Source organism: Argiope bruennichi, chromosome 10, assembly GCF_947563725.1.
Source record: "Argiope bruennichi chromosome 10, qqArgBrue1.1, whole genome shotgun sequence".
NCBI lineage: Eukaryota > Metazoa > Arthropoda > Arachnida > Araneae > Araneidae > Argiope > Argiope bruennichi.
In genome coordinates this window covers 115,177,891-115,190,716 of record NC_079160.1, presented here as the reverse complement: position 1 = coordinate 115,190,716, position 12,826 = coordinate 115,177,891, and the positions used below count along the sequence as shown (strand labels likewise).

Here is a 12,826-nt window from a genome sequence, read left to right as displayed (position 1 = left end):
AGTCGCTATTGGCTGCCAATATAATTTTCTTTCAGACTGCGTTAGTCATTGTTGTCTGACAATGACTAATGACTAATTTTGATTTAAAAATTATATTCTCTTAATAAATTGCAAACTGGAGATCACAAAGTAATGTACTTAAATGCATGCAGTCTTATCGTAAGTTTACAGATATCTCTGTTGTCAAAATATCAAAAAAGTCGGATAACACGTATTAGAAGGAACGTATATATATAAATAAGCTTGAAGATTGACATTGTAAAAGATTTTAACACTTAGAAAGACTATATCGAAATTTTGATGATTTTCATAGTTTTAGATCATCAAATAGTAGCCATTTGAAATATGATTTATATTGGTTCCCGACTTATGTGAACAAGATGATACGAAAATATAGCTTGATTTGTTTAATGACAAGATATTTGCTGTCTGAGCATCCGGTTTACTGTCGCTCTAAAGTCTTCCCAGAGGACTATAATTTCACAAACAAAATTTTTCTCAATAATTTCTTTTGCGTTGATAATTATATACACTTTTATTTGAAAAGTAATGATAAATAGAGATTTATGAACAACTTATGAGTTCTCGTTAAGAACAAGTTAAAAATAATAGGTACCTAAAGTCAGAAAAATGAACAAATGAGAATTTTTAAAATCAACATGCCAAAATTTTCTTTTTTTTTATTAAATAAAAACATTTGCATTTAAAAAAATGAATTTGATTTATTTTTGATTTTTTTTCGATGTTTTTATAATTCAAATTTTTTGAAGGTGGATCTAAGATTCAAGATTCTATCGAATCCCAAAATCAAGCTTTTCCTTTCTGGCATCATCGTAGCTAAGGTAAGGACACCTTTTATTCTTTTCGTAATAAATATTTTAATAAAAATTGAAGTAAAATTCCACTTATTATGAGCTGCGAAGAACAAATAATTTTGATTCGGAAATTTTTCACCTTATTCCTAGATAGCACTACATATTGTCATATTATATAATATGTACAATATGGTTCAGTAGTATACAATATTATATAATATTGTACAATATGGTTCAGTAGTATACAATATTATATAATATTGTACAATATGGTTCAGTAGTATACAATATTATATAATATTGTACAATATGGTTCAGTAGTATACAATATTATATAATATTGTACAATATGGTTCAGTAGTATACAATACTATATAATATTGTACAATATGGTTCAGTAGTATACAATACTATATAATATTATACAATATGGTTCAGTAGTATACAATACTATATAATATTATACAATATGGTTCAGTAGTATACAATACTATATAATATTATACAATATGGTTCAGTAGTATACAATACTATATAATATTACCAATGTATACGATGTTATACAATTTCTGCATTCTAATGAGGTTTAATATTAATCATTATCATTAAATTAGAAAAATTAAAACGAATTTATTTGTAGAAAACGTTACATAAAGCTAAAATGTGAAAAAAAATGAACCATAAACGCTGAAGGCCTAATCATTTGATAATACAAAATTATAAAAAATAATCTCAAAATCATGTTAATATGATAATTATGTTTAAATTGTGATATTTAATATTATTAAATATCACCAAATGGCATTTAATATTTTGAATTTTGAATTTAATCCAAACCGCAAGCGTTATTTGCCTAATTTAAAGCTGTTGAGCAAAATTTGAATTCAATTTAAAAAAATTGGGTTTAGAAATGAGCATTTCAATAAAACATGATTTTATTAAAGTGGCAACAAGGATCTGATATTAATATTCATCGTTTTAATCGATATTGCATAATTAAAAAAGAAACAATAAGTAATTTTAACAAGAATTGTTTTGATAAATAAATCAGAAATATTGATAAAGAAGTAGAATAAAAAAAGTTGATTAAAGCAATTGTAAAATAAAATTTCAAAATATACTCCAACATTATTGAAGTCATGAAAATAAAATAGACACAAGCTACATGCTTATTTACTATTGAAAACCAAATTTAAAAAAATCTGCAATTTGTACTTTTTTTACCAATAATAATCAAAACTGAATTACATAAAAAAATCTTTTAACCCATTCAAGATGGCACATTTTTTCAAAGACCATTTAGAGTAGTTAAAATTTTCAATTCAATATCATTGCACATATGGTGTCATACTTGCTGTTTTGGCTCGGAAATTCTTTACACACATGGTATGCAATCTGTCTCGAATGGTTAAAAGGAAATTTAAGATACCGGGAAGATCTCAAATTATCATTGAATTAAAGACGTTCGTGTCAGCTAATTCCCACTACATTAAGCTTACAGAAGTTAGATGTAAGGAAATTAATTTAATTATTTAATAATAGAAGCAGTTTATCCCACTTAGATTTTAGACGAAATGAAAAAAATAAATAAATAGAGCCAATAAAGATAATTCTTGGAAAAGAAATGAACAAATATCTAAAGTTTTTAAGCGTTTTTGAGTTTGAAATTTTTTTTTTTGTTGATTTACGAAGTTCTTCAAAGTGCAAGTCATAAAACGCTTTCGATCTCGTGTTTGCAAACAACTTTTTTGTCTTTAATTGTTTTTCTGCACCGCACAGTCTTCGGAAGTGTGTTGTTGGAGATACGTGCGCACATTCAAACAGTTTTCAATGTACTTCATATTGCACTTTCAGTTGTACTGAATTGACTCTCTTCGCAGACCCGTGAAGAAAAGTTACGTGAAAAAAATTATGGGCCCTCAAAATTAAGTGACGATATCTACTATACGTGATTTTGCCTGGCCCGGTTCTGCTCAGATTTCTTTCCAACCATTACGGGAATTTATTTATTAGTCATTTATTTTAATAATTACAGAATTTAATGACCAAGTAATCAGTTCATTTAATTGCATTTTTATTCTATACCAGTGGCGCCAACTGGTAATGAATTTCAGAAAAAAAAAAAAAAAAAAAAACTGCTTCAAGGTTCTATAATATTTATAATAATGAATTGTAAATTAAATTGTAATTGGAAAAAAATGTTTTTAACAAATTATATTTAGTGCACCAATTATTTTCAATTGTGCAATTTATTTGTTTCTCCTCTTTTTTAGAGCCGTGATGTAACATCCTATCTTGTAAACAATCGCATGTTACTGAAATCTTTTGAGGGACGAGCAGCTCTCAACGATATGGCCAAGCATATGTTTTCTACTCGAAGACGACTGCCGTCACATGATATGGCCCTCCTCCTCACCAAATTAGACATCTGTTCGAGAGACGAGAAGAGTGGGAAGTGCAACCCGGCGACAGGAGGTACGCAAAGAACTAATTCATTTGAAGAATCATTCATTTCTTTCAAATATCTTATAACAATGAATCTTTCACAAATATTTCTAGTTATTTTTGCTTTGTCATATATCAAAAAGAATTTTCTCATAGAGAAAGAACAAGCGAAAGTATTCTCCTCTCTATTTTTTCATATACCTACATAAATTTCGTGTTTTGGTTTTATTAGTATCGTTACAAATCTGTAACATTATTTCCTCAGAAGTTAGTTTCATTATAAGGAAAGTAATTTACAGATATTGCCTAATAGATATTATGTCAATTATTCGCCCTCTTTGGCCATTTGGAAATTTGGCAACGGAAGCAAAGGTTTTCGAAACTACTGGAATTTCGGCAATATCAATATTAAGAGCAAAAACAAGATATCTGTCTAGAAACTTCTCTGTTCTATCACTGAGAGAGACTATAAATATTCGAGAGATAGACCCCAAGTAAGTAGTCGGAGTCGAGAAAAGTAATTAGTGAAGTGAATTTTCTCTTTGGATTTTCATTTAGTTCTTTCTAAATGATTTGAGCTTTTGCGATTTTTAATGACGCTTTTCTCCAACTGCTGCTTTGTGCAAGTTTCGTGTTTTGTATTTTCTTACTTGTGTTTCTGTATGCTTGTAGAATAAAGTGTTATTATCCGTTATTGAGCCTATTAGTCTTTTTTACCGCACACAAGCAAGACAGATTTTTCTACAACTGAAAATGGGTGGAAAAAAAGTGAAAAGAAAATGTGTGCTGAAAAACCATCAATGAATTGACTTTTTGTTTCTTTCTACTGCCATGTGTATTTGAATGCGATTAATTTAAAAGCCGTAAAACTTAGGTGATTGAAATTTGGTATGTTATTTTGTGACCAAAATCACATATATGTATTAAATTTTGAATTCCATCAATTGAAATTAAGGTCCCCAAAATCCTCGCACCGTTTTCTACATTACCATTACTCCAGGAATAGCAAAGTGCGCCGCAAAGCATTACTTCAGGAAAAAATTCTAAGTTAATAACAGTTCAGGTAGGCTAGCTTATAAAACTATTCTACTACTTAATAAAGTTATCTGCAGCTTTATCAAATTTTTTAAAATTTAAATCTAGCATCTATATAGCTTGCTTATCAATTTTTTTTAAAAATTAATAAACTAATAAATTACAAAAAAAGACGAATACGCTTTTATGTGGAAAGACCGAATATATTGGGATATTAAAGTTTTATTATAACCTTTTGTAAAAGATTTTACGATAGTAAAACTCCTATAAACTCTTACTTTAAAAATAAAGCTTTATGTAACATGACTTGTTTTAAGCTTACAACGATAAGATTTTGAAATCGATTTTTTTCACTTACTTCCAGTTGCGACAGAAGCTTTAAATGTTACTTAGCTTCATACTCTGGATAATAAGTTATTTGTGACTGTTATGGCGATTATAACTGTAATGTTTGCAGAATTTAACTTTCAGCCAATCATTAAATACATTTTTATTTCACACCAGGTGATTTTTGGCAGAGAGTTTGAGGCCTAATTAATCTCGATACAATAAAGTGAAAAAGTATTAAAACGAAAAAGAAATGTTTATTATTTACTATTCGTATAAAACCATGTTTATAAAAACTATCGAATAATTAGAGATTCCCTAATACATACTGAGATGTTTTTACTTATTTCAAGGAATTGCTTATATTGGCGGTGCCTGTCACGTGGATCAGGTGAATCGAAGAACCGAAAAAGTTGCCATTGTGGAAGATAACGGAGGATTTAGCGGCATCTTGAATACAGCGCATGAAATCGCTCACCTGTGAGTAAAACCCATTCTACTATATACAGCACTCCTTTAATAAATCTTTACATCTTTTATATTTGCAATCATAAAATTTTGAAATAAATTTTATTCTCTTTTCCTCGTGTACTAGATCTTTGAAATATAATATATAGACGTGTACTCCTCGGCAATGCAATACTTTAATATTATTAGAGTAGAATTATTAATTTTTAAAATTAACTTGGAGGTGAGATTGAACTCTAACATTTGCGCATGCTTCTGTGTTTAATAGAAGAATTTAATGAGTAAAAGTCTCCATTTTTAATTAACTTGGTTTTAATTTATTTTTGATTTTAAATGAAAGAGGGTCTTTGATGGTGAATTTGAGAAAAATGGATTGCAAGATTTTACAATAATTAAATAATAATTTTTTTGAAGAACATGCTTTTAATTGGACAAAAACCATTTGATTATTTTAACAAATTATGAAAAAAAAATTGCAGAAGTATGAGACGATGAAAAAGATACGACATGGAAATGAATTCATATCGTATTGTGAATAACTAATAAAATTCCCAAACATTTGTTTCACTTTAAAATGCAATGTGTAAAACTATAAATAGGGATGACTATAATATCGGTGATTATAAATATGAATGCAAACTATAAATCTTAATGTAATTTTGATTTATTTAAAGTGTATGTACACACTTGAAACTTCGAAAATCGTTCAAAATATCGAGTATTTTTTTATTGCTTAATAAGGTTCTCTGATCCTTTAGCTTTCAAACGATACCAAGATGTTGTTAATATTCGAAATATTTCTCGAGTTATAATTATTTTTCTTGAGGGGCTTTCATTAAAAACTCTAGTTACGGTTTTTTTTAAACTCATTTTATGAAGAATGATATTTTTCCACTATGTTGCTTCATTCAAACAATCATAATTCAACAAGAAATTAACCAAATACAATTATTTATATATCAAAATAATCTGTATGAAATAGCAAATGTTTTGTGCTTCAATCAAAGTTATATTTATAGAAATAAATTTTTAATAGCTATTTAAAAATTAAAATTGCAGAAAAAAATCTCTTTTTCTATTCATCGTTGATGAAAAAATTGTTAAAAAAAACTATATATTTTTATAACTTGATTGAGGCAGAAAACATGAAGACTAATATTAGGCATAATTTCCAACAAGAATTGTGTGTCTGTACAAGTTAAAATTTAAGATATCATGTTTCAAAAAATAGGCTAATTAGCTCATTAAATATTATTTAATTAATTAATAGTGTAACATGGTTTTTTTTCTCACTGAAATGAGTTTAAACATATATTAATAACCTACTGTGAAAAAAGTTGATTTTTAAAGTTAAAATTTAAAAAATTCTTCTAGTGTGTACGTACACCTTAAAGTGTTTATGCAACGTCATAAACTTTTTCGATTTTGTTTTGTGCATCCTATTGAGGGAAAAAATTCTTGAAATCCTATATTTTACTACATTAATATATGAGGTTTGTTTTATAAAATTTCATTTATTTTAAGATTCAGATTCGAATAGCACCGATCATTCCGATTTACATGTTTTATTCATGAATCCAATCCTAGTAGAATAAATGTTACTTTCTAGTTAAAATGAGTATTTATAAACCCTCACTCATACCAATTCATTGTTAAATTTTTATATTTTCCCGAACACATACAGTGACACGAAAAAAAAAGTTACCGATCATTAAGAATTTCTGAAAAGTTGATCAAAAGTTTTCTATTGCATTTAAAGGTTAGGAGCCAAGCACGATGGCTTTCCACCCAGTCCCTTTCTAGGTGGCCCAGGATCCTCCGGATGCACTTCTGAAGGAGGTTATATTATGAGCCTCAAAAAATCGGGAACTCGACGCTTCCACTGGTCCCAATGCAGTATCGAGCAATTTCGGCATTTTTTAAGGTAAGTGTCTCAGTCTTTTGTATTTATTAGAATTAAGTTAAATTCTTTATTAGTCACTCTCATCTCTGGTGAAAAAGGCAAGAAAAAAAAAAAGGAAAAACTGAATAAGTCTGTTAATCAATGGCTGAAGTCTGCCATTTTTATCATTTTATACTATGATTGATTTTATTATGATTCATTCACCCTATTCCCATTTCACGAGGCAGTTAGAAAGTAATATTTTCTCTACGTAATTGCTTCTTATTTTGTATTTAGCAGTGCATTTTTGTAATCATTGTTCTTCTCAATCCAATTTTAAAATTTATTTTTTATTGAGTGTTCATGAGCATCATGCATAAAGAAGATAACACTGCAAGGAAAGAAAGGTTAACGAGACAAAGAATTCCTTTTTTTTTATATGAACAAGATTATGCTTCATTATTAAGATATCATAGAAATAAATACAATTTTAATTGTAGTAATTTAATTTTAATACATATTTTCAATTAAAATAATATAATATTTTAATATAATACAATATATTATATTAAAATAATATATATATATTGTAGTATTCTGCAAATATGAATTGCATTTTCTACAACAAAAAACTTTGTTAGTTAATCTGAGGTATTGATAACGGGGTGAAAAACCACCCTTAGATGGGTATGTATTATAATTCTAATAATATTAAAGGACAAGATGAAACAAAAAGCAATATTAAATTATGAATAACGTAGAGAAAGTTTAAAAGTCAAAAAGAAAATTACTTAAAGTTCTAAGGCAAAAAATAGTATTTTACTATCAAAGAAAATATAAAGCAAATATGAATAAAGAATATAAAGAGAGAAATATTAGTTTTGGCATAACAATATCTTACATTTCCATGTGAACATGGAAGGACCCCATCGTCATTCAAATATATTTTAAAAATTAATATCTATCTAATGTATCCCTTCCCACCGAACTCTATCGGACATTATAATGAATGCGGGTGCTTGTAACTTTCTGCCTACCTTTGATTGTAACAGAATAACCAATTTCAAAGAATTATTTTTCTATTACAGTACGCCTAGAGCTTCTTGCTTATTTAACTATCCACATGAAAATCATTCTGCAAGCAGTAAATGGCCAGGACAATTGCTGTCGTTAGACGAACAGTGCAAAAGAGATGGTGGTACTAAAGCTTGCCAGGTAAGTAGACAGAAACTGTCATGGCAATTCATACACCTGATTAGATTTATTTATACCTTTTTTAAAACTTTAGCCTTTTTGTTATATAACGGGATGTAAATGCAGTTGTCAGATAAAAATTTAATTCATTAAGAAGTTCAAATTAAAAAAAAATTGGGTCTAAACTAAAGCTTTCTAGACAAGTAGACAACAGCTGTCATGGCAGTCAATACATCTGATTTGATTTGTTTTTCCATTTTCTAATATAACGGGGCATAGATCCAGTAGCCAGATAAAAATTAGTTTTATTTTGGAGTTCAAATTAAGAATGGGGTAAGCGAAGGAGAAATGGTTTAAAATGAAGAATGGAAGTGCAGTTGATTATTTTTAATATTGAAATCAGTCAATAATGGTAAAAAGATGTTAGCACAATCATTTACTGCCAGCATTATAAGGACACAGGTTAAAATGAAAACTGAGAGATATTTTCGGATATTTTGTTTCATGCAGCCATTCTAATATTAGAAAATGCAATAGGAAATGAGAATTTTTTTTAAAAAAAGAGAGAAATTATTGATTTCGATTTCAAAATAAAATGCTTTGTAGTATTCTGAATAATGCTTTTTTCCCCAGAGTGACAGCCGAGTTTGTTTGCAACTTCATTGCTACAGTGCTACTGGACACTGTTATGCAGGACGGCCAGCTGCAGAAGGATCGCCATGCGGTCAAGACCGAGTAAGTAGTTCAATAACTTGGTAAAATTTTACTTTGGAATAGAATTCTATTAATAAGTACTAGAATAGTATAATAGTGCTATAAATAAGGGTTAAACAACGTTTAAAGTGTTTATGCAATGTCCTAAACTTTTCCGATTTCGTTTTGAGTGAGCGCCATATTGTTGGAAAAAAATTCTTGACTTTCAATATTTTATTACATTAAAATATGAAGTAAAATCTTATAAACTTTCATTTGTTTTAAGATGTGTGTAAGAAAAGTAAAATTTATATTTGCACATTTTCTTCAAATATCCATTTCCAGTAGAGTAAATGTTACTTTCAAATAGTTAGTCGAGTAATGTTACTTTTTAGTAGTTAGTCTAGTAATGTTACTTTCTAGTTTTACTAGGTTGTAAAATATATCTATCCATCCTTAGCTATCTCTCTCTATATAAAATGCTAACGTACGAAGAACAAAAATCGCTTTTATTAATTATTGTCGAATGGCAACAATGAAATGTAAAAAAAAAAGTTCATACAAACATTTCATACTGCTTCAGTGACCACTTTTACAGCTTCACTCATTTTACTCTTCTCTTAACTAATTAAGAGAACTGGAAAATATTATTAGAGATTCTCGAGAGTTGGTTAAAATCTTCATAAATGCTAGAGAATAGAATATGTAAAAATGTTAGAAACAACCATCAAATGAAATTTCACTGAACGTAGAAATGGGTTCAACCATCTCCAGATGGATAATCGCTGTGATTTGTCTATGGAAATTGATGTTCATTATCTTCCAATACCACTATCTCACAAAAATAATTTTTGTGTTATCATAAAATGGAAAAAATTCTCTTCTTTAATGACAGTTTCATTTTCACACATTATTTCTTTAATTTCAATGTCTACATTTCCTATTTCCATTGATTTTTTTAAAAAACAACTCTATGATGAAATAAAAAATCGTCTATCAAAAGGCAATGGCATGATTTTGCCAGTGTTAAAATTAAGACTAAAAAACTGCCTTTTTGGAGGCTATTTCCGAACTTTCATCTTCACTTCTGCTTTTATTTCGTAGAATATACATTTTTTAATTTGTTGTAGACTGATTCAATAAAATTAATGTCTTTCAGTCTTATAATAAAGCTGAAAGTTTAAAAAAAATTAATTTCATGTTAATCATTTTACAGGCTAAAAAACGAATTATACGAATACACAAATTGGTCGACAAAGGCGGCTAGTTTCAATATAAAATTCAATTCTCTGCTTTTAGGTTTGTCGGAATGGAAATTGTGTTGCCAGCATCCTTCCTGGATCTGCAAGATTTAAATTCTAGAACAGGTGAGATGAAAATAAACCTTAAATGTAGTTTTCTGTACATGTTAATAAATTTCACCACAAGTGCGTTTCCTTTTATTCGTAATGTTTTTATTTGAAAATATATGCATTTGATTCAATTCTAGTATAGTATTTATTTTATAAAAGAGTAAATTCAATGTAAAATAGTGGAATCTGTGTCAAGGCTATGACCATTTCATTAGTATGATTTTCTATTTAACAATTCTCAACGCAATGATATTTAACTAATACATACATACGTAATGCGAGTAAATCAATTAAAATTAGCAATAATTAACCATTTATGTAGAAACTCTTAAAATTAAATATCCATTGCAGATGTAAATATCTGTAGGTGACAATTTGTCAAATTCACCCAAAACTGCCAACTTGAAAATTATTAAAAATTACTATAGATTATGAAATTAATATTCTGTAATGAATAAACTAGTTTTTACTTGAAAACTCCATGAAGAAAAAAAAAAGAAATAGTAGAAATCATGTAAAAAAAATGAATAAAAACTGAAAGAATCCTGAGGGAATACTACCATTAAATTCCAAATATTTTTTAATAGACTTTTCTTAATTTCTAAATTTATTAGTTACAATAGCTTGAGACTTGATGTAACTAAAATAAGCGCTTTCTCGTCATTAATAAATCTAAAAATCACCTCATTCTAGCAAACAGCTAATTGAATCTGAATAACGAACTCTGTTTCATAGCTTGGAAAGGAATCGGGAAATGGACAGATTACCTTATAAATTCGACTCTCCATAAAGCAAACACCGTTGGTATTTGTCGAATTAAAATGGTAAGAGCAAATTTGAAATTTATCTGTGGAATTCGAAATATAGCGACTAATACGACTTGCAAATCTTCCAAAAATATCATAAATAATATAAAATCTTAAAGCCAAGCAGTGCTTGGTAATTTTTTATTTTCTCTTATACAAAGTATAGAGAGAGTATTGTAATAGTAAAAAAATTCGAATTCGAGATTTTAAGAATTTGTACATTTCTGTATTCGAAAAATACTTTTTTCGCATTATGTCTGTCTGTCCGCCTGCCTGTCTATCTATCTGAGGCAAAGATAACTAAAAAAAATTCTTTGAGTAGATGGGTAAAATTTGGTATATGGTCTTTAGATCAAATTTGTAGATTTATATCAAATTTTGATCAAAATACGTTCAGAAGAAGTCTGTCTGTTTGGCTTTTCAAATATAATCTAAAACGATAACTATAAAATGAAGAGATAGATAGATAAGATTTTTCATACAGATTTAGCATTTATCAACTTTTGAGTCAAATCTAAACTACGGGTTGACTGTCCTTCGGTCGGTACTCTTACAAACATGTAAATGCGATAACTCAAAAATGGAACGACTTTAATATATCAACTTTGATATGTGATTTTGTGACTACAAGCGTGTTTTGTAATTGGATATTTTATTTTGTGACTACAATTGTGTTATGTATAAAATTTTTGTTTTCATCAGTTTGTGAAAAAGTGTTTAAAACAAAAGGATTAATCACCAAAAACTCGCCAACAATACGATATGATCACACGATCGATTCAGTTAAAATGCTGAATTCATGCCATAGGTTAATATTTCGTAACCATTATATGCCAATACCTTGCAAGGCATTCTCTGGTATAACACCTTTACTAGAGAATTACTACATAATCTTCTTTAATAGAGTTTTAACAAATTTCAAAGGTTTCCTAATAATGAGAAGATGGCAACTTCAAAACTTATTCCTCCGTCGCTGACTGAATATAAAGTTGCTTAACCTCGAGCCCTGTTCATGCAATTCCTTTAATGCTAGGAATTAATCACACACACACACACACACACACACACACACACACACACACACACACACACACACACACACACACACACACACACACACACACACACACACACACACACACACACACACACACACACACACACACACACACACACACACACACACACACACACACACACACACACACACACACACACACACACACAAAAAAAAAAAAAAACCTCTCCAACAATACGATACGATTACACGATTGATTTGGTAAAAAAATCTCATCGTGTAGAAAAATTACTTGTGTATTTATGTTCTAAAGTGCATTTAATTTTTCTTTTACAGCTTGCAGAAACAATAATAGCAAATTGATGGGAGAACTCATTTGTCCGCAGTGATATTCCTTCGCTTGTAACTTTTCCAACCAAGAACTGCTGCCATTCACACAAACAATTCTGATATTCTTACTTTATTTCTTGAAGATATATTTTTTGAAAGAGACAAATTGATATTCTTGTTTCTTCTAACAATCATGAAAATAGCTCTGAACATGAAATGACAGTTTTTTTTTTTTTTTTTTTAATCCTCGGAGTAACTTACGAAAAGTTTACCTCCTTTACTAAATATTCCAAAATTTCTGCCTTACAATTAATTTTTGATGTAAAATTACCTTTAAAAATACTCACTAGTCCAAACAAGTTTATTATATCAAATGTTGTATTAAAATTGTTGTGAATTTTGATGTATGATTGTAAAGAATTTCCTCAAAATAAAGTTAAGTTTCATTTATATATTCTTGT

The 12,826-nt window shown here is 28.6% G+C and overlaps 1 protein-coding gene across 3 annotated transcripts in view; it reads left to right on the top strand.

Annotated features, from left to right (window-relative positions):
• The window catches only part of LOC129987793 (A disintegrin and metalloproteinase with thrombospondin motifs like), a 32,276-nt gene extending 19,694 nt beyond the window's left edge, over positions 1 to 12,582 (top strand). For all 3 annotated transcript variants that reach the window (XM_056095726.1, XM_056095727.1, XM_056095725.1), the window contains exons 8-15: positions 771 to 842; positions 3,089 to 3,290; positions 4,976 to 5,102; positions 6,850 to 7,014; positions 8,061 to 8,187; positions 8,800 to 8,901; positions 10,159 to 10,226; positions 12,372 to 12,582. In XM_056095726.1, the coding sequence (XP_055951701.1) occupies positions 771 to 842; positions 3,089 to 3,290; positions 4,976 to 5,102; positions 6,850 to 7,014; positions 8,061 to 8,187; positions 8,800 to 8,901; positions 10,159 to 10,221 (858 nt within the window). In that variant the 3' untranslated portion in view covers positions 10,222 to 10,226; positions 12,372 to 12,582. The remainder of the gene's footprint in view (positions 1 to 770; positions 843 to 3,088; positions 3,291 to 4,975; positions 5,103 to 6,849; positions 7,015 to 8,060; positions 8,188 to 8,799; positions 8,902 to 10,158; positions 10,227 to 12,371) is intronic.
• Positions 12,583 to 12,826: the final 244 nt, after the last annotated feature.